The sequence below is a fragment of the Diplotaxodon limnothrissa genome, linkage group LG8, assembly GCF_057381915.1.
Source record: "Diplotaxodon limnothrissa isolate DT_005_m linkage group LG8, D_limnothrissa_male_GT1.1, whole genome shotgun sequence".
In the NCBI taxonomy this organism is placed as follows: Eukaryota; Metazoa; Chordata; class Actinopteri; order Cichliformes; family Cichlidae; genus Diplotaxodon; species Diplotaxodon limnothrissa.
The window spans coordinates 27,718,992-27,742,731 of NC_140603.1; the positions used below are offsets into that span (position 1 = coordinate 27,718,992).

At 40.0% G+C, this 23,740-nt stretch overlaps 2 protein-coding genes across 4 annotated transcripts; both read right to left on the reverse strand.

Annotated features, from left to right (window-relative positions):
* Positions 1 to 203: 203 nt before the first annotated feature.
* osbpl7 (oxysterol binding protein-like 7) lies at positions 204 to 13,978 on the reverse strand. Of its 3 annotated transcripts, none has more exons than XM_085361031.1 (21): positions 13,847 to 13,978; positions 13,277 to 13,420; positions 13,132 to 13,185; positions 12,710 to 12,976; positions 12,490 to 12,613; positions 11,662 to 11,780; positions 11,480 to 11,569; positions 11,268 to 11,291; positions 9,282 to 9,432; positions 9,023 to 9,129; positions 8,745 to 8,913; positions 8,288 to 8,434; positions 8,048 to 8,184; positions 7,357 to 7,494; positions 6,430 to 6,493; positions 6,210 to 6,288; positions 4,127 to 4,271; positions 3,902 to 4,052; positions 3,544 to 3,670; positions 1,734 to 1,856; positions 204 to 312 (listed from the first exon to the last, which is right to left on the reverse strand). In XM_085361031.1, exons 1-21 carry the CDS (start codon positions 13,976 to 13,978, stop codon positions 204 to 206), a joined length of 2,601 nt encoding a protein of 866 aa, XP_085217157.1. The 3 variants fall into 3 exon arrangements, with proteins under 3 accessions (XP_085217157.1, XP_085217156.1, XP_085217155.1); XM_085361030.1 differs by having other exon boundaries at positions 11,471 to 11,569; XM_085361029.1 differs by having other exon boundaries at positions 8,700 to 8,913; positions 11,471 to 11,569.
* Positions 13,979 to 19,705: 5,727 nt separating this feature from the next.
* Positions 19,706 to 23,476, reverse strand: mrpl10 (mitochondrial ribosomal protein L10). The gene is made up of 5 exons (XM_085361032.1): positions 23,416 to 23,476; positions 23,036 to 23,205; positions 21,525 to 21,689; positions 20,787 to 20,931; positions 19,706 to 20,210 (listed from the first exon to the last, which is right to left on the reverse strand). Exons 1-5 carry the CDS (start codon positions 23,453 to 23,455, stop codon positions 19,972 to 19,974), a joined length of 759 nt encoding a protein of 252 aa, XP_085217158.1. The 5' UTR covers positions 23,456 to 23,476; the 3' UTR covers positions 19,706 to 19,971.
* Positions 23,477 to 23,740: the final 264 nt, after the last annotated feature.

The following is a 23,740-nucleotide window of genomic DNA, read 5'->3' on the forward strand; positions in this document are numbered from 1 at the left end:
TTGTATTTCCATTAATGTTTGTTGGGTATCTGAGGATTCCCATGAGCCAGTCACGGGTGTGCAGAAGAATCAAGAACAGATCCGCAGCACTATCTTCACTCTCCGAGTGGTTCATACGTGCTGTCCAGAATATCCACGGCTGAATATCCATGATCTCGTCCTTTCATGTGGTTTTGTCCACTCATTTCTGCAGTCTCATCTCATCACCACAGAGTTAAGTTTTCAAGATTAGCAAACCCTGGATTCTCTCGAAGTTTCCAGTAAGTCCCGTTTGTCAACCACACGTCCCGTCCAGAGGAATCTTTGGATCTCCTGATGATGTAAAATAACCATAAAGAATAATAATTTGCACACCGGCATTTCTACAGTTCATGAATTTGCATGTTGTTGATGGCAGAAATGATTTTAAATGTTTAAATAATGTTACTGAAGTTACAAAGTTACCATATAAAGCTGCAAGAACTGAATGGACTGTAAGTATTTTTACTGAATGATTTATCAGAGGTGTGGACTCGAGTCACATGACTTGGACTCGAGTCATTAATTTTATGACTTTAGACTTGACTTGAAAAAATGTTCTAAGACTGTGACTTAACTTGGACTTTTACACCAGTGACCTGGGACTTGAATTGGACTTGAACCGGTTTACTTGAAAAGACTTGATATTTCACCCCAAATCTAAAATTTAACACACATATTATATAGAAAGTGTGCACCATTAATTCAATTCATTCATTCATTTATTCCAACCACACTCCGTACGTATGTGTGCATGAGCTGTAGCACAGCAAATCAAATTAACCAGATTTTTTTTTAAGAAGAAAACAAACGCTCAAAAATGCTGCAAGGAGTTATTATTTTCAGGTACATAAACTATGAAGTAGTCAACAAAAAAAACGAAATGCAATATGCAAAACATGCAAGCAGAGAATCACAGACAGCGATGGAACAACTTCCAACTTTGTCCGACAGTTGAAGTTGCATAAAGAACGGTAGGTGGTGCTTCTCTTTTGCTACGATGAGATAGCTGACTTCATCTAACTTCGTGATGTCAACTAACTTTAATGTGTATGATATTTTTGTCATGCTATTTTAAAGCCGGTCCTACAAGCGCATCCAAGAATAACATGCAACTTATCTCAGAATTGTCGGTGAAAATTATTCTTGGAGCTAAGTTTATTTGAGCTGCATTTTATAGAGGTGCAATTTCACAATTTGTGTATATTTTCTAAGTTCACTATTTCGTCATGTGTTGAGAAAAACAGATTTAAAAATCACATGGTCTAATATTTACATGTAGCATAACTGCGACATTTTTTTTTTCGTTTTTTTTTTTTTTTTTTAAAGACTCGAAAGGACTTGAAATTCAAAGTTTCAGACTTGTGACTTTACTCGGACTTTTACACCAGTGACTTGAGACTTGACTCTGACTTGCCTGACATTACTTGAGACTTGAGGATAAAGACTTGAGACTTACTTGAGACTTGCAAAACAATGACTTGGTCCCACCTCTGTGATTTATCCATGTACTAAAGCAAATTTCAGTCTATGGAGCTGCCTGCTTTTTCCTCTAAAAGCAGTTGTTTTTAAATGTGGCACACAAATAACCTGAACTGTACAATTACTTCAAATATACAGACACAAAGATATAACCAAATATCAAGGTTGGAAGACTACAATTAAGATAAATGGAAATTATCAATGAACCTGGATTTTAAAGGGAATTGACTTACTTGAAAAAACGAGGAACATGCTCTTCACCCCTTTTGCCGAGCTCTTTTCTCCGCTCTCTCTGCCTTTCTTCAATCTCGTCCTTCTTTTTGTCAGCTTCATCCACCCTTCCATCCTCCAGCATTCTGCAAGAAGGTGACATCAAGCTTACACCATATTTACTCCGTGTTTCTGGATGATTTTAGCTTGTGCTACACTATAGTCTGTACAGTATTGCAGAGGAGTGCTGACTTTTACATACAAAGCCACTCTTACCTGGCTCCTCCTACGTAGTTGTGAAAACAACCATTATGGCCTTTACAGCCATTGCTCTCTTTCCCCTGAATGCACAGAAGGACTTTAAAGTGCTAGGGGAGTTTTCTGTTTGCCATGTGACAACAGCTACACATCCTTGATCTGAATCTCCTCTTCATCCACATCCCAAAGATGCTCTGTTGGAGTGGGATCTGGTGACTGTGAAGGCCACTTGAGGCCATTTGAACTCACTTTCATGTTAAAGAAACCAGTTTTAAATTGTTGTGAGCTTTGTGACCTGGTGTGTTATTCAGCAGGAAGCAGCCATCAGAAGATGGGTACAGTGTGGTCATAAAGGGATGGACATGGGCAGGAACAATACTTGTTTAGGCTGTGATGTTTAAATGATGGTCAGCAGGCCTAAAGTGTGTCAGGAAAATATCCCCCACACCAGCAGCAGCTTGAACTGTTGATGTAAGACAGGATGGATCTATACCACAGGTGTGGAACTCCAGGCCTCGAGGGCCGGTGTCCTGCAGGTTTTAGATGTGTCCTTGATCCAACACAGCTGATTTAAATGGCTAAATTACTTCCTCAACATGTGTTGAAGTTCTCCAGAGGCCTGGTAATGAACTAATCATGTGATTCAGGTATGTTGACCCAGGGTGAGATCTAAAACCTGCAGGACACCGGCCCTTGAGGCCTGGAGTTGCCCAACCCTGATCTATACCGTTCTGCCAAATTTGAACCTGAACATCTCAATGTTACGGCAGAAAATGAGACTCATCAGATCAGGAAACTTTTCCCAATCTACTGTTGTCCAATTCTGGGGAGTCTGTGTGATCTGTTTCCTGTTCTTAGCTGACAGGAGGGGCACCCAGTGTAGTTTTCTGTTGCTGTAGACCAGGGGTGTCGAATTCCAGGCTTCGAGGGCCAGTGTCCTGCAGGTTTTAGATATCACCCTGGGTCAACGCACCTGAATCAAATGATTAGTTCATTACCAGGCTTCTGGGGAACTTCAAGACATGTTGAGGAGGCAATTTGGCCATTTAAATCAGCTGTGTTGGATCAAGAACACATCTAAAACTTGCAGGACACCGGCCCTCGAGGCCTGAAGTTCGACACCTGTGGTGTAGACCATCTGCTTCAAGATTAAACATGTTATGATTTCAGAGATGCACTTCTGCCTACCTTGGTTGTAACAATTTGTATAATACTCTCTGTGACTAGGAGTCAGTTTCTGAACCCAGTGTCACAGAGTTGTTCTTAAATACCCAGTGCTTAAATCACATTTCTTCCCCATTCTGATGCTGGGTTTGAACTTCAGCTGGTCGTCTTGACTATAACTGCATGCCTAAATGCCCCGAGTTGCTCCCATGTGATTGGCTTTTTAGATATTTATTTCTGTTAAGGAGCAGTTGAACAGGTATGCCTAATAAAGTGGGCAGTACATGGATCTATCTACTTGTAGATAGATAATATTCCAGAGCATTGTAATGGACCACAGCTGTGTTCAAATCCCATCTAGTATTGTTTTGGTTTTCCCTTTTTATTTTTTGCATTGGAAAGATTTCTGACCTTTGGTCTGGGCGCAGGCGCGTATCTGTAGGAGGCAGAAGAGGCTTCAAGTCTGAAGGGAGTTCATTCAACTCCATGGCAAAGCTGGAGAAACCATAATACAGCAGGTAATCCTTTGGCTGTTGATCTGTGGGGTGATAGAAGCCTCTTAGGTGAACTGAGGCACAAACGTGACACTTGGCTTTATCCTGATTAGCTATTTTGGTAGAAAGAGTACCTAATCATCTCACTTAACCTCCATTTAAACTTCTAAAGAGACGTTTTTGCACCCACCACGTGACTCAGACTAAAAAGAAATGATGGTCAAAACTAAACAGACAACATTTAAGGAAGCATGTCTTAGTTATTTAGGACTCACTTGGCTTCCAGATGCATTTTGGAGTCGGCAGAGTGTCACAGAAGATGCCTTCATGCCACAGACCTCCAAACCGGTGAATGGCACTCCCACTTTGGTCCAACACCACACCCTGAACCTCATTCTTATTCGTTTCTGAACCCCAATAACGAGACTGCGGCAGAAGAAAAACCTGTTAATCTCGCATCTAAAGAGTGTAAGACACGAGCGCTGTGAGTGGTCCCTCACCTTGACAAAAGTAATCTTGCATGTGCAGATGTTACTTTTGAGGTTTTTGATGATGACCTCTCCATAATGCTCCAGATAGCGCTGCTGGCTGAAGACGTTATGGATGCAAGTCGCTACTTTGTTCCACTCATAGTGGTCAGCATACCTGAGGAAAACCCACAAATGCAGAATATTTGGTCATCACTGACACAGATGGTCAATTTTAAATAAAAAAAAGATGGCAAATAATTCTGATTGCAGCTTTTCAAAAGTGAGGATTCATACTTTTATTTGGGTTTTTTAAGGTTTTGAACATGTGTAATTTAAAAAAAAAATCAGTTTCCAGCAGCGACACTGAGTTTAGACACAGCACAGGAGTCCACAGTATCCAGACTGTGGCGAAACAATTCACGGGTATGACCAAGTGTTTTATTCTTTTTCGTTTAAGAAGTTTTTCTCATGGCAATGTAAAGCTTAACTACCATCCTAAGGTGTGGCCCTGAGGGTGAACCACTGGAATTATGGCACCTCAGATGGTGTGCCAGCTCAGTGCTTTGAAATCACTTTCTTTACAAAGCCAAACCAACTGCTGTTCACTGAATACTCTACTCATTCGATTTTCTGGCTATATTATTGCCCCTAAAATGGAATTTTAGTTGGAAAGCTACCTTTCTGACACAGTGGGAAAGACGCAGATGTGCTAGTGTAAATGGTCTCACAAAAAGCTGCTATGCCCCACCTGGAAGTGGGTAGCATCCAGGGCCCGTATCCCTAAAGATTCTGAGAATCCTCTCAGAGAGCTCCTAACTTAACCTAAAAATTCCTTGCCAGGAGTTTTAGCTTAGAAGTGATTCCAGAACATTTTCAGTGAACTCTGAGCAAGGAATGGATGGAAAATCCTATCTTAGTGAGGAGGTGTGGTTGACCCCGTTGCTAGGTATGAGTCATCATTTCAAAAGCCGTGATTGGTTGATCCTACAAGTTTGATGGAAATGAGCTTTTGGTGATAATGAGCAAAGGATATACCCTCAAATCAATAAACATAATTATACACTCTAATCTTATGCTGACTGTAATTGTAAATAATATTTCACATTCAAGAAAATATCTGGAAAATGAATAGTAAGCTGTAGGGGTTATAGCCTAACATTAGAATCTAAAATATGTGAAAACTTAAACTCATTACACCCTGTTCAAATAATGATTTGTGTCTTATTTGCTCATATTAATATCCTAGCTGACATATTTTGTACTTTCACTCCCATATGGACCCTGTTGAAAACAAGATGGCCTATCTCAAGGGGCTGTCCTTAATGAAGTAGAAATCACAACGTTACAAGTCCAGTGTGGTCTTAACGAGGGTAACACGGCTCAGCTTTTAGCAATGTCTGTGATTGCAGACCCAAGTCATCACTGCTGCATTGTTGCATTTTCCCGGATGCCAAATACCTCGGGGTTGTGATTACTTTCGTCTCCGGTGTAATAGTGTTGTGGCGTCGAGTTGGTGAAGTAATTGCATCTCTAAGGAGATCCACCACAAACATGATTCCTGCACGATCCAATCTGTAGCGTCTCAATAATTCCCTGTCATCCAGTGTTTGCAGGACATCTCTCCTGCCTCTTCTGTTGGCCATTTTGTGCAGCTGCTTAGGGGAACTCCTAAGCCACTAAAAGTCCTCTTCCCTGCTCTTAGCAGATCTCGCCTTAGGAGCCCTTTTAAGCATTAGGAATCTTGAGGAATAGCTTTTATATTAACTGGGATTGTCGTGTCACTTTTAGGGGAAATTCTAAGAAAACGTCATGACTCTGAGAATTTTCTTAGAATTTGGCCGCTAGGAGCCACTTTTTGCACAAAGATTCTTTAGGGATACGGGCCCAGATGTCTAAGTCACACCACACCACCCACACTTCCCATGTGTGGGACTAATAAAGGTTATCTTATCTTATCTTTGTATTTTATATCAGGAGCTTCTCATTGCATCTCATTTTAGCTAAACATTTAAATCTACCAACAAAATTTTCAAATATCAACAATCGCTGGTTGGGTTCTTTTATAATATGTCAGCCAGAGAGGAAAAATTGAAAATAAAGCCAGATCGTTTACCTCGGCAGAGTCACGTTTACCATTCCTGTTGGCAGGATCTCCAGCGACTTTCCCCAGAATTTATTTTTCCATCGCTGGTCTGTTCAGATGTAAGAAAGTATTGGTGACACTATACAATATACTCACATCCTTCCTAAAAGCATAATTAAGTCAGAAGACCGAAACAGCTAGTTACAACAGATAAAGAGAGTGTGCTGGTTTGATAAAAGAAGTTGTTCACCTTGCCAGAAGGAGAAGTTCTCTGAGTCAGCATGGCAGGCAGAGATGGGAGGATGGTGGCAGACCTGGGCAAGTACAGAGACTTCATCACAAAATTATGTCTTAACTATTTCATCCTCAACAATGAAACAAAGTTCCCAAGTTAAAAAAGCAGGAAACATTGTGTCCATTTAATACATCTTCCTCATTAAACCAACAGATTTACCTGCAGCAATTTTACCTGTATGCACTACAAAACCAAATCCTATTCCACCGACACTTTCCCACCAACCAATCTAGAGCCGGTTCCATGCATTCAATCCAAAAAACTAGAAAATTGACAGCCCAGACTAAAGACTCTACCCCGATCCTCTTACCATTGAAATTACCTAGATTTCTAATTCAGATTAGGATTGCTAATTAACACTGTCTGTTGAATATGTGGTTCTTAAAAAGCACCAAGGCAGAACTAATGCCGCACCAGCACTAGTGTTAGTATCAGCCTTTCATTTGCTGCACTTCATGGTATGGTTCATGCTCTAAGAAAGCGTTTCCCAAACGGTGTGACCTGAGGCAAGTTGAGGTATGCGGTGGGATTTTGTATCAACCGTACGATGCATAACAAATTTATTCGATTTTACAAAGATATTTAAAGAGATATTTCAGAGATCTGTCAAAAACCTGTTCAAAAGTAAAAAATTATTATTGATAGGCTTAGACAAACTGCATGCATTTTTTATACCCAAATATAAGCTGGAACACTGGAGTTCTCTAAATTAAAAAGAATAATCATTAGCTCTATGATTATCTATTATTAATTAATTAGATTATCCTTCCTAATTCATCTTTTCCTACTTTTCTATATCTGTTCAGCTGTATAAATATCCCTTCTAGGTAACTGAGTGTTTTCCGCGTATAAAGATAACCATGATACACCTGATTAAGATACCTGCTCACTGATGAGGCGGAAACCTCGGTCCTCTCTGATACACTCGTAGGTCTCCCCCAGAATCGGGTTAACGGGCTTGTAGCGGTTCCTGAACGTCGCAGTGGAGTAGCCAGAGATAGCGAAGGCAGCAATGTAAACCTAAACGAGATAAAACACAAAACATAAAAGGTCGCTTTGTTTATCCCCATGTAAAATAATTTTATTTAGTTATTGCTTTCTATGCTATATTTTCTTTCTCTTGCGATTTTAAATATTTCCCCTTTAAGGTCATCTCCTTGTGCATCTCTGGATCACTTCAAAGGCCCCTGTAAGTTCTAACCACCTGCACTTGTCCACCTGGAGTGCATGCTGGATCTGCCCCACTCTGTCAAAATTTCATTTTGGGTAACTGACAGAAAGTTCGATTTGATGAGTAGAGTAAGTGATATACAAAGCTTGTGTTAATGTGGAAAATACCAGTTCATAGCGAAGTGAGAGTTTTAACTTAGGTCACAGTGTGAGAAAGCTGAGGGCTGTTTTTTTATAGGCTGATATGTAGGCAGAGGTCTTTTTGCAAACAGAACAGCCGCCTCTTGCTGGCCATCACAAAGAATGCAGTTTTAAGGCACTTCCTTTAATCTTTTACTACACACATTGAGCTGGACGTATATCTTATGGTATGTTAACTCGTTTTAAGTGTGGACAGACTTACCATCCTCTGGTAGGGGTCTGATGTGTTGTTGGCAGTATCCAGCAGCTCACTGTACTCCAGCTCTTCACACAGCCTCTGCAGCAGGTTAATGGGCTCATTGAGAACAGCTGGCATGGACACTCGAGCCAAGTCTTTACCTGTGAAGAAACAAAACAGAGGGCTCTGAAAACTGCCACGAAGACTCTTTTCTTGCATATTATCAATTCGAGTACTGAGTAAGTCTGGATTCCTGGTTCTTACCTATGTTGTTATAGAGTATGGCCACGAGCCCCACGTGGCTATTGTCAGGACAGTGAACAGGCAGTTTTGTTCGACGTCCAGTGCTCTTGGGAACAACACTGTTGGGAGTCCTGGAAATGCTGGCACGGTACTTCCGGGTAGCTGATGCTGCAATGTTGATTAAAGAAAATAATATTATTATTATCAAGAATAAAAGTACGGCTGGATGTTTCTATTCAGGCAATAACAAGAATAAGAGTCTGCATCAGTGCCAGTGGTTTTCAGGTTGTACATAGTGTGAATTGTTGTTTTAGTTAGTACAATATTCACATCAAAGAGTAGATACAGAAAGAAGAGTAGGTAGAACTATTCAGCAATACTATTCAAGTACATTAAAGCTATTTTTTTTAGGATATAAAAAAACCCCACTGACTTTTTATACACTTTAAACCCTGGTCACTGATACTGGTGTACCCACTGTGTCCTTCCTCCGGCTCAGAATTGGTGGTGCTTCCGTCACTTAGTCCGGATTCATCAGACACCTCAGAGGAGCTGCCCCACAGGATGTCATCACTGGCATCAAAATATTCTGCAGCAGAGTCTGCCACTGAAGGAGGTCCTTGGGATGAATGCCTCACTGCCTCAGGCTGGCACCAGGGGAAGAAAAAAAAAGGAATGAACAAAGAAAATCAGCCACCAAGTATAAAAAACCAAACAGGATAAAGTGGGACAGAGAGTCCAGATGACAAATCTAACCTGAGCTAATGTGTTAGACTGGTGCATGTTGTTAGCATCCCAGACTGCCTGCAGCTTCTGCCTCTCCTGGAACAGAGTCTCATGCACCGACTTCAGAGAGTTGAGCACTAAAGGAGCATTAAACAACAGTTTCTGTTGAACAGGAAGGTATCTGTGGCATTTACATATTTTGCAATAAAGCGATTCCCAGGATAAATGTGCTCAAATTAACTTTTGTCTACCGGTAGATGACATATTTGTGTTTATATGTTTCTCTGACCTCGTTGAGACATAGCGTAGATGTCCTGTTGGATTTTCTTCCCTTCGGGCGAATTGACCGTGGAAGGGGAGAGCTGAGAGTACACGTAGTCGGGGATACACGGGACCGATGCACCGAGGTGGGCCGAGTTGCTCAGGTGACTTGAGGACAGCTGTGAAGTGAACAGAGGAAGGACTGTGGTTGATTCCCTTGCTATCTATCTTTGTGTGAGTAGATGTCACTGTTGTGTTGTGTTATCCAGCACAGGTTTAACTAGCACTATGAAGGGAAGTCCCAATGTTTATACCAGGGAATGGGAATGCACCACCAACATACAGAGATCTTCACAAATCTTACTAGTACTGCTGAAAGTGGGAGTCCTGTTTTACTGCCCATCTCAGGTTTGTGCTTACAGAACATCTGAGAGGATCCAAATGATCTTTGGGTCTATTTGGGACATCTGTGTGTTGTATTTGCATGTCACCTTTAGGCCTCTTTGGGTTTGTGAAGACCTCTAATGTTAGGGGTTAACAGAGACTACAAAAGCACCTACAACGGAGCGGAAAGAATAGTTTAATATTGGGGAAATGTGTGCTCTTTTAGATGAGTTGGATGAGTAGACTCCCATCATTGTCTTCACCTGCTGTTGATTTCTTACACCTTTGTCTTATTTCGCTACATAAGTCTTCTTACGTAATTGTCCACATTGTGTGTATATATAGTCATTTTTCCCTCTGTATCCTTTTCCCTGTCTGATTGTCTGTGATTGTGTGGATTTCATACATTAGGTTTTTGCAGTATTCTGTAATTGTTCCTAATAAAGCTTGCTTTTTGTTTATTGAGCCTATTTATCTACATTAACATGTATTTGTACAAACTAGAATAAAATCTGGAGCTTTTGGGTGTTACACATGATGTTAGTTAGTTAAGATGATGGCTGAATTGCACCGAATTTTTATTATTGTTATTAAATACTCCTATGCTTCTGGCTAATATAAAGACATGGCTAGGAGTGTAATCTATAAAATTACAACATTCTAATCAGTGACATATTAATGTCTTAAATGTGGATGTCTGCTACCACAGTCCTGCAGGTTTTCTGTCTTACAAGCTGCTTATAAATGCATTAATTTGCCATTTTTTAGTTTGATCACTTCCTGTTGTTTGGTAAGAAAGAAAACCTACAAAGCTGTAGAATAGACAGCTGACATTACTGGAGACAGGAAAAGCAGATTTGCTGTAAACAAGTTTGTTCATACATCTTACAGTCATGCCATTGTTATGCTCTTTTTTGTGCAAAACGGTTGATTACATTGTAACCTAGAGTGGAGAGACTCTTTCTCCACCTCCAGGGCTCTAAGAAATATGTTCCAGTCAAGATTAACACAAGAAACCACTCATACATTGTGCTTATACAGCCACAGCGTGAACACCATAGGTGACACATCTTCGGTTGCCGCTACCTGCTGCATTGGTCGCTTTGAGCAACAGCGATGACATCACACAGTCACACCCATTTATGCTCACGTTATGTTACAGCACAGGTAACTGCAGTATTCTCCTGAACAATTGGAGTTCAATATCAGCGCTGGTATAGAAGGAGAGGAGGCCAAACCAGGATCAAAGAAATTGCTGAGTTTTTGGGGTTTTTTTTCAACATTTTGTCCACAAAATCTTTCCAAGCAGTTGCAACAACTCCTATATCATCTTTGAGCTTTTGTACTTTTATATCATTAAAATGTTAGCAAAAACCACGATGATCATACGCCAGATTACAAAAATCGAGAGGTGCACAAGCAGCACCTTAGTCCTCGTATAACTAAGGAAGTCTCAACACAGTAGAGAATATGGGTTACACTGGCAGTGCTGTTTTCCTTTTTACCCTGGAAAAAAAACATCATTCATGAAGTTATAATTCATGGTTAGGAAGTCTGCTGTAGAGTGTGACTGAAGAACATTCAAACATTTTTAAGCATGAAGTTGTCTCATGTACTAATAGTGACTCACCGATTTAGTAATCCCACGAATAGGCTTTGGATTAGATTAGAGAAAGGTCCCAAAATGTTACTGAAGAATTGGGATTTCATAAACCCAATATGCTGACTCAATGTATAAATTCAAAAACCAAGATGTACTATATGTCAAATTGAACATGAACATTTAGCAATCTTGTTGATCGTGTCCTTTTTAAGAAAGTGAAGGTTACAGACCATTCTTACCATTCCCAGGGCCTCCACTCTGGACAGTGTGCGGGAATGACCCCAGATCTTCCCTGATTTCGGCTTCTTCGGTTTCTCCAGTGACAGATTCTGCACCAAAAAAGGTTTATTTTCTCATGTGATTATTGCTGGAGACATAATGCAGTATATACAACATGCTTGAATGATCAGCCTATATGCACCTGTATGCTGATGATCCGTTGCAGGTCTCCATTAGTAAAGGCCTGCCCCACCTCCAGTGCCTGCAGCCTCTGGATTAAGCGGTTTAGCTCAGAAAGGTCCAGATGACAACGGTTCAGCTCTGGCAGGAAATATCAAGGAAGCAAATTTTTTTAACTAATTAATCACAAAAGAGTCCTGCTGGCCACAGAGCTAATATACAGAAATAGCCGTTGCACTGCCTAAAGAATTTGCATACAAAATGTAAGATATAAAAAGTTTACAATATACTTTGATTTAAATCAAACTATCCAACAGTACATACATTATTAATGATAACTAATATTAATTTTAATGTTCCAGCTTTTTCTTTTCAACATTTGTAATAATTGAGATGTGAATGTGATTTTAATAGGTCTGACGAAACTCTGGATAATTGTATTAGGTTTCTTTCACCATTTTATCAATCAGTAATTCAATGAATTTAGTAAATAACACTTGTCTTATTGGAACAGTCGGAAAAATACCTGAACTCCAACCAACCTCAAAAGCAAATGTTAGTTAGACATTTTGCACACCTAATAAATAATCTAATAATAGTCACATAGGACACATTGGTCATTTTTAAGTCACCTACTTTAAGTCTTCTTTTCTGTAAATACTATTTGTGGGTGTTTTATATGGACACTCAATTATTATATATTATCAAAAAGAGAAAACCAAGTTGAAGAACAGAGGATGTCAGGCAATATAACCTAATGCTGAAACTTGAAGACTGTACTCAACAAACTGCCACTTTTAGAATCACCTGTTCAGTTTTGTCGTTGCAGCTAGGATTATTAGACAAATACCTTGAACACAGATGTCTGGATTGTGGCTTTGTTGCAGCCAGGCAGACACCTTCGTGTTCACGGCTGTGTTAGCTGACGGCAGCACGCCTGACACTCCAGCTGAATCTGCCATCCCCGTGGCGCTCTGATAAATTAGAGGCAAGAGAACACCGGGTTACTCTCGGTGGCCTGTAACAACTGTGGCTTTCAGTCTGACGTCACTTTCTTACTCCATTATTACCAAATCTCCATTTCTCTGAGCTTGTTCAGCCGCAGTGGGAAGGGACAAAGTGTGGAGGACGCTGCTGTGAAGATGAGCCGCCTCATTCTTCTTGTACAGGCGGTGAGCTTGTAGCTTGGTTACCCAGATGTAGAAGAGTTCATGACTCTTTGCCTTCATATGATACAGAATGTCCTCTGCATCCAAATCAATCCGATTTGATTTCTTGTTTATCGATATTACTGCGAGGCTAACATCTAGCGAGCCCTGGACTCGTCCCCTGGCCACCTGTCAAAAACAAAGTGATATGAAAGCTTGTTATTAAGATTATTTACTGACACTGAATAAATCAGACATCACATTAAAGTTGGGTTAGAGGTGGTGTGGTTTGGTTTGAAAGGTCAATCCTTGCATTGTCTGGACAAACATAAAATTTCACTTACATCTTGTTGATTTTTGGAGTAGCGTAAGATCCCTCCTTCCAAGACGAAGTACCGCTGAAAAAGAGATCATCTTTTTTGAAACTGACGGATTTTAAAGAGACCCGACGTTTGAGCAGCATTGTGAATGAGTGCACTGACTTCTCACCTTGTGCCAGCCTTTAAGTGGCCATTTCCTCCTCTTGAGAAGATATCCTTCACAGATTCCCGGGGCGGTCCTGTCTTGAGGATCGTCACCTGCTCCCTGCATTTCAACCTGAAGGTCGTCAATTACTTCCCAGTCTTTGATAATCTGTGGAAAGTATGAAGAAAAATTAAGTGTCCGATTCAACAGGAAAATTGTCGTTTCTTGCTTACAGTGTAAATAAATGGATAAAGATGAAAGTTTAAATGGATGAATGGAAATATCCTAAAGTTGTAAATTGAAGAAAATCAATCTGCAACTATTTTGATAACCGATTAACCGCTTTAATACTTTTTAAGGCAAAAATTCCAAATATATTTGAAGATTTGTGGCTTTTTTGCTGCATCTGATCATATAAACTGTTCTTTTTTGATTGTTTTTTGATTGTTTATTAGACTGATTAAGTTATGTGACTTTTTAAACATATAACTTCAGCAGTCTCAAAACGTCTGGGAGGATGGGGATGATCGAGAGGAAATGTGGAGTTGATGAATATTATTTATTTTCATGTTTTCATAGACCGAACTGTCTGACCTGTCTGGAGTGGCGAGATGACAGAGTGCTGCTGCTCTGAGAGTGGGCTGGCTTGTTCCAGGTGTGGGAAGTCTTCTCCAGGCCGCTTGCCAGCGATTGGCTGCGATTGAGTGAAGATCCAGACAGGTCCATCTCAGAGCGCCGACCTCAGACTCCCCTTCTTGTTGTGAGCGAGTTCTGCTGCGATCTACCAAAATCCCCCTGAAATCAAAGGAAGACCAAGGAGATGATGGTTATTCTGAGAGTACAAGTGCCTACTTCCTTATAATTATTTCCATTTTTAAGCTGTTATAAAGCAGAATTTAAAACAGAAATGAATGCCACATCTGATGAATCAATGCAGGCCCATTGTTCTTAGCCACATAAACATAAAACTGAAAAGCACATCACACATCCACAGCAGTCAAAGTCTAATCAAAAAATAACTGAAATAACCATCACAAGACTTCTTAAGTAGTGATTTCTCAAACATTTACATTTTCACTTGCCAGAGAAAATCTACTATCCTATAATATCAAAAACAAAAAACGGCACCAAACCTTTAAACCAAATCAGTGAACACTGGGCTTGGAGACACTTCCATGTACAATAAGCCTGTTTCCCATTTATTTCCGCCTGATCCAAACTGGCCTTTAAAAGGTAACACCAGCCCTTTAGCAAAGAGTTAGTGCACACTTATTTTAGCTGCAACAAAAATCTATTTTAGCCAAAGTAAGGCAGACAGCCTCTTAACTGGATGTGCATAATTATTTTTTTTATTAGTCTTCTAAATATCAGACAAAAGGTCAATTTTTTTCTCATAACCTTAATGTTCTGGGCGACAAATCTAAACAAATCTGAGAAAAATTATCATTTGAGTGTTTAAGATTCTGGCACCTCAAACACCATCAGCTGACGAAGCTCATTTGCTTAAACTCTGTTCTTAAAACATATTTAAATTCCAGTGGTTTAAAAAATATAATTGATCAACTAATCAGTGACAGGTGAAAACTGATATGTTCCTCTGATTATTAAACTTCTCATTGAGACCTGTGATATTAACTGTGTCACATATCATTCCTTCCTTTGACACCTTCCCGTTTCCTGCCTGTATGCCCGCTAGCACTATGAATAATAAAAATAAACATAATTATGAGCCTTTAAAAAGTCAGGACTTAAGTGAACAATAAGTTGGCAAACAATCCTGCATGAACAAACAAACAAAAACTTTAAATATATTGATACATTTCTACCTTGATGTCTTATTTTCACCAAATCTTGCATTAGGTCAGTTTAATTTAGTCCTGTATGAAGAGCTGTGAAAGGTGAGAAAGTTCCATGAGCAACAAGTGAAAGTGTTTAACAGACTGAGCAGAGCAGGAGACAAGGAAGGAATCGAAGTAATCCAGTTACCTAACACAGGTGAGAGCTGAGCTCTTGGTTCAAGCCTGCTATCATAAATGCTACCTGGATATAGCACAGCACACCTGAATCCTCCAACCAGATCACTCTGGATCCTAGAGTCAAGCACACTGATTTAGAGCATTTTACTGACCAAAAACCAAAGCCAAAGTTGGAAGATTTATCTAAGAATATGTTATGTTTTATCTTATCATAATGAATACATCACGCTTTAAGGTGCACAGATTTGGGGGGAAATATGTGACAATTTATTATCAACAGTTTTAACTTTAACTAACAGTTTTAAAGTTTGTATGTTTAGCTCAATAAGGCTAGCTGTTCCTATTTCCCCACCTGCTTCCTCTTCCCGTGATCGCCCTCTGTGTGTCCGTGTGTGTATACACATATAGTCCCAGTTGAGTCTATATTTGGGTCTTCATTCCTGACATGTTTTTATTGTTGTTCTTATAGCAAAATGATTTTAATTTTGTCTTTTAAATCAAAGTTTTTAAGTTTCACAAAAGGCAGGTTTAGTTGTACAAATATAAATAAAATAACATTATATGTCTTAAATTATTATTTTATTATTTTATTTACAAAGACACAAGAGCGAAAGCAGATTTCTAATTTAACAAGTTTATTTTGTAGCAGATGCAACATTTTAAATTTGTTTGATTAAAAAAGCAGATGTACCTGGTTCCAGATCTTTAAATGTGTGCACATCCTTAGACATCTGTGGCAGTAAATTTATTACTTTGGGTTTGAGGCTGATGGTTTTTTAAGCTTTCATTTGCTGATATTTAATAGGCCAAGAAAATCTTAATTGACATTTTAATCAGCCTGTGCAGACGTAATTATTTGCACGGGCTGGTTTAACAGCTACTGTATGACTATGACTGGATTGATCTGTTAAGGCAGGGGTGGGCAATTCCAGGCCTCGAGGGCCGGTGTCCCTGCAGGTTTTAGATGTGTCCTTGAACCAACACAGCTGATTTAAATGGCTAAATTAGCTCCTCAACATGTCCTGAAGTTCTCCAGAGGCCTGGTAATGAACTAATCATGTGATTCAGGTGTGTTGACCCAAGGTGAGATCTAAAATCTGCAGGACACCGGCCCTCGGGGCCTGGAATTGCCCACCCCTGTGTTAAGGGCTCCTTCTGGCCCTCCCCCTTAATCTAAATACAAACCACACATCAAACAATCCTGCATCAGTTTGGAGTCATTTGATGACACACCTCTTTAGCAATATGAATCTTTAGAAAAACTCTCAGATGGACTGAGGATCTCCAAATATTTAGCCTAATTAATTTTGGGTAATTAGCTGTTTAAGCAACTTAACACATATGTAGCTAATTAAACTGCTAAAACTACTGGAGGTGGGTGAATCTGTGGCTTCTGGGGGATCCCCGTGCAGTTTGCCTTATTGGTAATCCACTCTTGTGCAGTGTGTGGCACCATGGCCAATACCGTCTGCAAGGAGAGGATTACCTCTTCTTAATTGGTTTTTCAAGAGATGTTTTTAGCTACTTAGAGTAACCTGGACACGGAGTAACTCGATCTGAAGACGGAGAGCACTGACACAATAATATTAATCATGATTACCACAGAATAACACTTCTATACACTTAATATAAATATATGCCATGGTTTGTTTTACTTAGAATGTTTTATGACTTTCAAGAGCTGCAGAAAAGAAATACTTTTTTTCCAAAGAAAACTCTTCTATTTGTCGTATTTTATGTGTATGTGTTTATGTGTGTTTTATGTATTTGCGTTTAATTTGTGAGTCTGAGAACAAGCTACTAATATTCGTTGTGTTAAAATTTGCATTTTAACACAGACATCACAGCGTCAGTCTGCAGAATCACTGTACAGTTGTGGGAATATAACTTTCATATTTATATTTTTTGACCTGACTGACTTAAAGAAGGTTTCTCGGGTGCAACAAAATGCTTTACAAATCTTTCCAATACACTGTAGTAAGTAATTTTGCCAGTACTGGGATGCTAAGTCAGTGCATTCAATTTGATTTCTGTCTAAATCTATCCAGAAGCAGCCTGCCTTGCTGTTATGTAAGGGCAAGAGAGGATGAGAGTAACTGACCTCAGTACTGAAAGCCTGTGGTGGAAACAGGATGAAAGGATTTGCAGGTTTCTGAGCTTGCTTAGTCAGAAAGGTTCATGCACAATAGTCCGCACTGAGTTTGATTATGATTTCCACTCACATTTTATTTTGGTTTCATGTTCTAGACACAGAAAAATAAAAAACCTCTGTGTATCTCCCATGTTTAGAAGTTATCCTTACAGTGTAAATATCATAGTTGCATACATTTAAACCACTCACACTCCAGTTCATTTAACTCAACTTCCGAACTGCAATAAAACAATAAATAACTCAAAGATGATGAATGGTTATTTGCTGGACTACTGTTTGACCTCATTTGACCCAGAAAACCTAGATAATGCACGCTAATGACGCATGCGCCATTAGCGTGCTGCCTTCGGGATTAATAAAGTATTCTGATTCTGATTCTAAAACAATGTGCATGCAGATGGATGAGTGATTTAATGAGCTCACGGGGGGGGGGGGGGGGGGGGGGGGAATGGTGGTCAACACAACAAGTCAGCCAAGGTGGAGACTTCATGCATCATGCCTGAGGGTGGAGTTAAGATGCACAGATTATGACTGTTATAATCTCTTGTGTGGAATAAAATACTCTTACCAATAGTGTTCAGGACGCTAGTATATACAAGAAAACGTGCAACTTACATCAAAAAGACTAAATGCTGAGCACGTTTTTGGACTCCAAACTCAGAGGGAATTTTTTTTAAAACACAAAACATTACAAAGGGCAGTGAAACAGTTTTAAAGGTAGATTCTTGTCCTGATCACTTCACATCCTTGGTTAACAAGTCCTTTGTTTCACCTGTAAACTACTGAAGTCTGCATAGGGTCTAATCTGGATTAATATACTACTGCCTCAGCACAACGACAAGTAAAGGTTACTTTCATTTTAATCAAATGCTTTTAGTGTTGTTTCATACATATATATATGTATGTGCAGATTAACATATTCCCATGACGCATTCGCTGTCCAGATTAGACCACACATAACTGCTGAATTACACAGAATACTGGTGGTTATATTCTGTGTTTTCCATTAAGATTTAGCCCAAACTTTCACATTGCTTGTCTGGTATTTTCAAATCTATTTTGGAAAAGCAATTTTTTAAAACTCCCACCTGAAATCCACCTCCGACTCTCATCGTCTGTCCTTCCGCGTCTGATTAATCCGACAAAAGTCTCATTTGGCGTTTAATAATCTGTGAAAACTCAGCATTTCGATGAAAAAATAGCGACAAACGTTGAAACAAAAGAAGTCAGACTGCATGCTTTATCCAGAGACAATCACATAATCTCACCCACCGTGCCCTCTCTGCGGCGGGTGACAGCAGCTCCCTCAAATCCAAGGAGGGCCGTGCGTCGCAGGCGGCGCGCACCATGCGCAATGTGTCCTGCCCATTATCCGCATTAGCTGGAATTACACTGAGAGTCTAGGGCTGTAGTGGAGAGTGAATCTAAGCAGGCTCCTCTCTCTGAACACTCGGTTTACTCATTTTTAGGTTGAAGCAGAGATTAAATGGACAAAACCTGAAGCCTCTTCACACAAACTTATTAATACAGTATTTTAGGGGATATTAATGACCTTTATATGTTAATAACTTCCAGGAGAACACCAGAATGTCTTGATATGGCCTTCTTAATTCTTAATAATTCACAATAAACCATGATTTACCATTTCTTTAATATTATATCTTATTTTAATAGATTCAGTTCTGCAGCTTCTGTCGTTTTGTTAATAAAATCTTAAATTTTTTTAATACGGTTCCTTTTTTTCTGCACTCTAAATTACATTGTTGTACTACTGTTTGCCTGATCTTGTGCAGAGGTGCATACTGTTGAAGTGAAAATGAGTAATATGCATCTCTCCCATTTGACCCAGATTAGCATGCTGTAATCTGTAACATGGAGATTAACTCATCAGATCTGTGACCAGTTGTGTTTATTATGGCTGGAGCTGTTTTTATTATGCCACTTGGTCACAACTCCATCTGGCACTGTACTAAACAAAATCTCCTGAAATGTAAACAGAAGCATTATAACCCCAACCAATGGGAATATGTGATTGGTAGTGTCTGTGAAAAAGTTCTGCCCAGATTTGCATGAAAGTGCGAGAAAGATTTTGCCCAATAATTGGACATTTTGCACCATATCATCACAAATGCCCGTCACCCTGAAATAGGAAGAATATCACAAGCGATCCTAGTCCTTCTAAATCCAAAGACTTGACTGATGTATGGTGTGGAGTGTGCTTTTAACCGTGGCAGAAGTATGCTATCTCACACTGTTCTTTGTTCGCACTGTTCCCTCAGTAACAGAAAGTCTTCATAGAAACAACATGAGCCAAAGTAAGCGCTGAAGTCATTTATTAAACACTTAAATAAAGCCATTTGAAGCATTATTTATCCAATAACTCCAGACATCTCCAGGCTGAGGTGTCCGAAAGGTGGACGCTCACTGTGTCACCAATTTATCTCTTTCACTCAAGACTTTCTTTTCAATCTTTAAAGTCTGATTGATGCCAAATTAAAACAAAGACTGCATCCAGTCCATTTACAGTCGTTTGCTGTTCCACTTGGCTCTCGATCTGAAAGTCACCAGTCCCAGTAATGTCCTCTGTAGCTCTACGTGGCCTCCTCTGCTTTAGGAGCTGCCTCTGCGCTTCCATCCGAGCTCTGCTGTTTGATATACTGCTGGAGCAGCTGTGACAGGTGGGCCGGGTGGCGCTGCAGCAGGTAAGCTGTGTGAGAAGTCAGCATGGAGAGCCCGCTCACCACCTCGCCCTGGATGACAGTCATTGACGGCAGTTTGGAGTAGCTCACGATGCCCTGTGCACTCAGCAGCGTGTTGTCTATGCAGGCTCCTGATGAAAGAAGAGCAAAGATCATTACAGATATTTGCAGTGGATTCCTTCCATTTCTGGACTGATCTGAAATCTGTTTTACAGAGACAGGCTTCAGCTGGCAAAATATTATCTGTTTAATTTTACAAACAGTTTTTAACACCGGTTCACAAACTTGGGTTAATAAGCGTGATTTGGTGCAGATTCAGTGTTGGAGGGTTTGAAAACACACTTCCATTTAAGGAAGTGAACATGCAGACAAAGCGAACGTCTGTAGAGGACAGACTGAATTTGGGCCACAGTATCCTTGTGTACACTCACAGTACACTTGGCATTTTCTAGATGAGAGGCAGTAACTGCTTATCCCATCTAACTGGATCCCTAACTTCATCTACCAACCGATTGTGCTCCAAGGTTAGACGCAAGCAGGATGTGGAGCCTTATCTCAACCCACAGCCCCAAACTGTCACCAGCAGAAGATTGACGAGTTAATTTAGAAGACAATTTAGCTCAACTTTTCCTGAACTCATTTCATGGTTCCCGAGGCATCATAACAATATCCAATGCTAATTATTCCTCGCACGTGGATAAACGTACCCAGGAGTGTCATCTGTGGGCTGCCCCTCAGAGTCGTCAGCATCTCTTTCACCTTCGGCTCTTTGCTAACAAACATAACCGTTGGGCCGACGAACAGAAGACCCATGTTGCAGTAAATGGAGTCACTCAGGAACGACCGCACGACCTGAAAACAAACAACTGTGAATTAGAAGATTAATGATCCTTGATGTGAAATTGTGCAGCAGGATGTTCTTCTATATGAAGGACGCTGTGAGCTAAAAAGCTGCAGACAGAAACAACAACTCAAAGTTTATCGTCTTATGTATCATCAGAAAATGATTTATTGTTGCTGTTATAGTTTATGTAAAGTATAAGGGATGGTCCTGGGTGCCATCAGACAGTGAACAAATTCAGTCGTTACGCTGGGCGTCGACTTGACATTGGTTACACTTTTCAGAAGGTGCACATCAGGTTACGTGGAAGGTTAAGGCGTGGTTAAGTAAGTTATGACATAGATTCGCCACAGAAGTCTAAATCACGCATTAGAAGTATTACAGGACTACTCATCCATGGAGTGTGCAGCTGTCAACATTCAAGAGAATATAATCCACACTTTGTTGTCCTTTCTGACCCTAAAAATGTTACCAAAAACACCGTCTATTACTTAGATTTGGATTAATGAAAGCTGTTTTATTATGTTATTATTCAGAAACATCTCAAACGTATTTGATTCCCGATAAATAGGAAACGTCACAGAATCAACAACGTCAGTCTTACCTTGTTGGGGAAGAACTTGACTGTGATGTTGTGTTTATAAAGTCTGTGCCTGAGAGTCATCATGTCTTCAGCACTGCTGCTGCTGTTCTGGACCACGGCAATCATTTTACAATCCTCAAACAACTTCTTCAACTCCCTCTTCATTAGTAAGGTCAAATCATTATCCTGAAGGAATGAGACGGAAGAGATTGACACTCAGTAAAGCACGAGACCTGCAGACCAAACCAGGAAAAAAAAGACTACTACTTGAACAAAAGGACATAAGTGCATACTTTCAAAATCTGCTTGAAGTAACAAAATAAAAGCCCAATTAATTCTGTAATGTGTAAAATTCTGGTTCCAAAAAATGTTTTTATCATTTACCTACTGAGCAGCAGAAAATATATCGTATTTTACTGTAAAAGATGAAGCTTTCAGGTAAAAATAACCTCATCTTTGAAAATGGTAAGAGTAGCTAAAGTTCTGAATAAGCTTTACATCTATCAGAGTTGTATACACAGTTGTTATGCTACTTTTTAAAAAAGACATCCAAAGCAACAGACAGTACACAAGAGTGCAGGCAGGGTGGCGACATGTGTCGAGGTGACAGAAGCATAGCAGTACAAGTAAAAGGTAAGATTTTAAAGAGGTTAGTGAGACCTGCTATGATGTATGGTTTGGAAACTATAGTACTGACAAAAAGACAGGACGCCAAGTTTAAGATGTAAAGATTTTCATTGGGAATGAGCGGGATGGACAGGATTAGAAATGAGTGCATGGGAAGGACAACTTAGAGGGGTAAGGGTAAGAAGGTTTGGACATGTTTAGAGGTGGGATAGTGGATATACTGAACAAAGGATCGTGAAGATGGAGCTGCAAGCAAGAAGAAAAGAGGGAGAGCACAGAGACAATTAGTGAAGGAGGACATGAAGAGGGTTGGTGTGACAGAGGAGAATGCTCTGTCACATCATGGAATAGGGTAGGGTAACCGTGCAAGTTAAAGGTTTCATAATGACCAAGCGAAAAATAAATATGACAATATTGCAAATATTTAAATGAAACCAACTTTTCCAATTACCTTGCAAATTAAATACAAATGGTAAATGGCCTGTATTTATATAGCGCTTTACTAGTCCCTAAGGACCCCAAAGCGCTTTACATATCCAGTCATCCACCCATTCACACACACATTCACACACTGGTGTGAATGTGTGTGTGTGTGTGTGCTAATACAAAGTGCAGATGTGGAAGATAAAGTTTATCATGTCCTTAAGCACGTGTACAAACACTGTTGTATATTCCCATTTCTTTTGCAACAGTTATTAAACTGCTCCATCAGCTGCTGACTGCCTGGTAAAAGTTGTTTAGGATGCAATGCCAAATGCCTGTTTTTAAGCAACATATTTCAAAGGTTTTGTAAACCTAAGCCAATCCAAGAAATAAGCACACAATGCTGAGCAGTCCTATATGAAGTGAGACTTGTTCCGATCGTGCAGGCTTTCAGTAAAAGGCTGAACATGCTGGTGTGTTACCTCCTGGACGTGTTTGGTCTGGGACGGGTAAGCGCCTGGAGGAAACTCCCGTGCGGGGGGGATGTACTGAGTAACCGCTAGCAGCTTCTGTTTCTGGATGTGCAGAGGCTTCCTGTGGCGGGTCACAGCCTTGGACCCGTGTCGGACACTCTGTGTGAGGGGAAGCCATCCTGAAAGCCACAAATGTCAGGTAAATGTCTGCTGTACAACCTGTCAGTGAGCGCTGCGGAGCTAACATCGACTAACTGAGCGTAATAACAGCTAAAAACGGAGTCCCCGCTAACGCTACTAACAGTAGCTAGTTGCTGAAAATTAGACAGACTAACCAGAACCGCAATGTTTAAAAAAGAAAAAGTAATGGTATAAGTATAGTACTTTACCATGTTTTGGCAGCAATTTCGAACACAAGGTCGCCGCCATCTTTCACAGGGAAACGTCGTTATTCAGGAAAGTGACGAACGCATGCGTGCTGCGTTTACTGACATGTCGGCAAAAAGAAAACCTTCCTCATATTTAACAAACTTTAAGCGTAAAAAGAAAACAAAATTACCTAAATGAAGCTGTGCTTTGTGACGAACACGTCGGAAAACATTTAAAAACCGATAACCTGTATCCATATACGTATTATCTAAATAATTTGGCTAAAATAATAAGCAAATTGCTGCAATGCCGGAGAAGAGACTCCGAGTGGGCTTGTACGCGAAC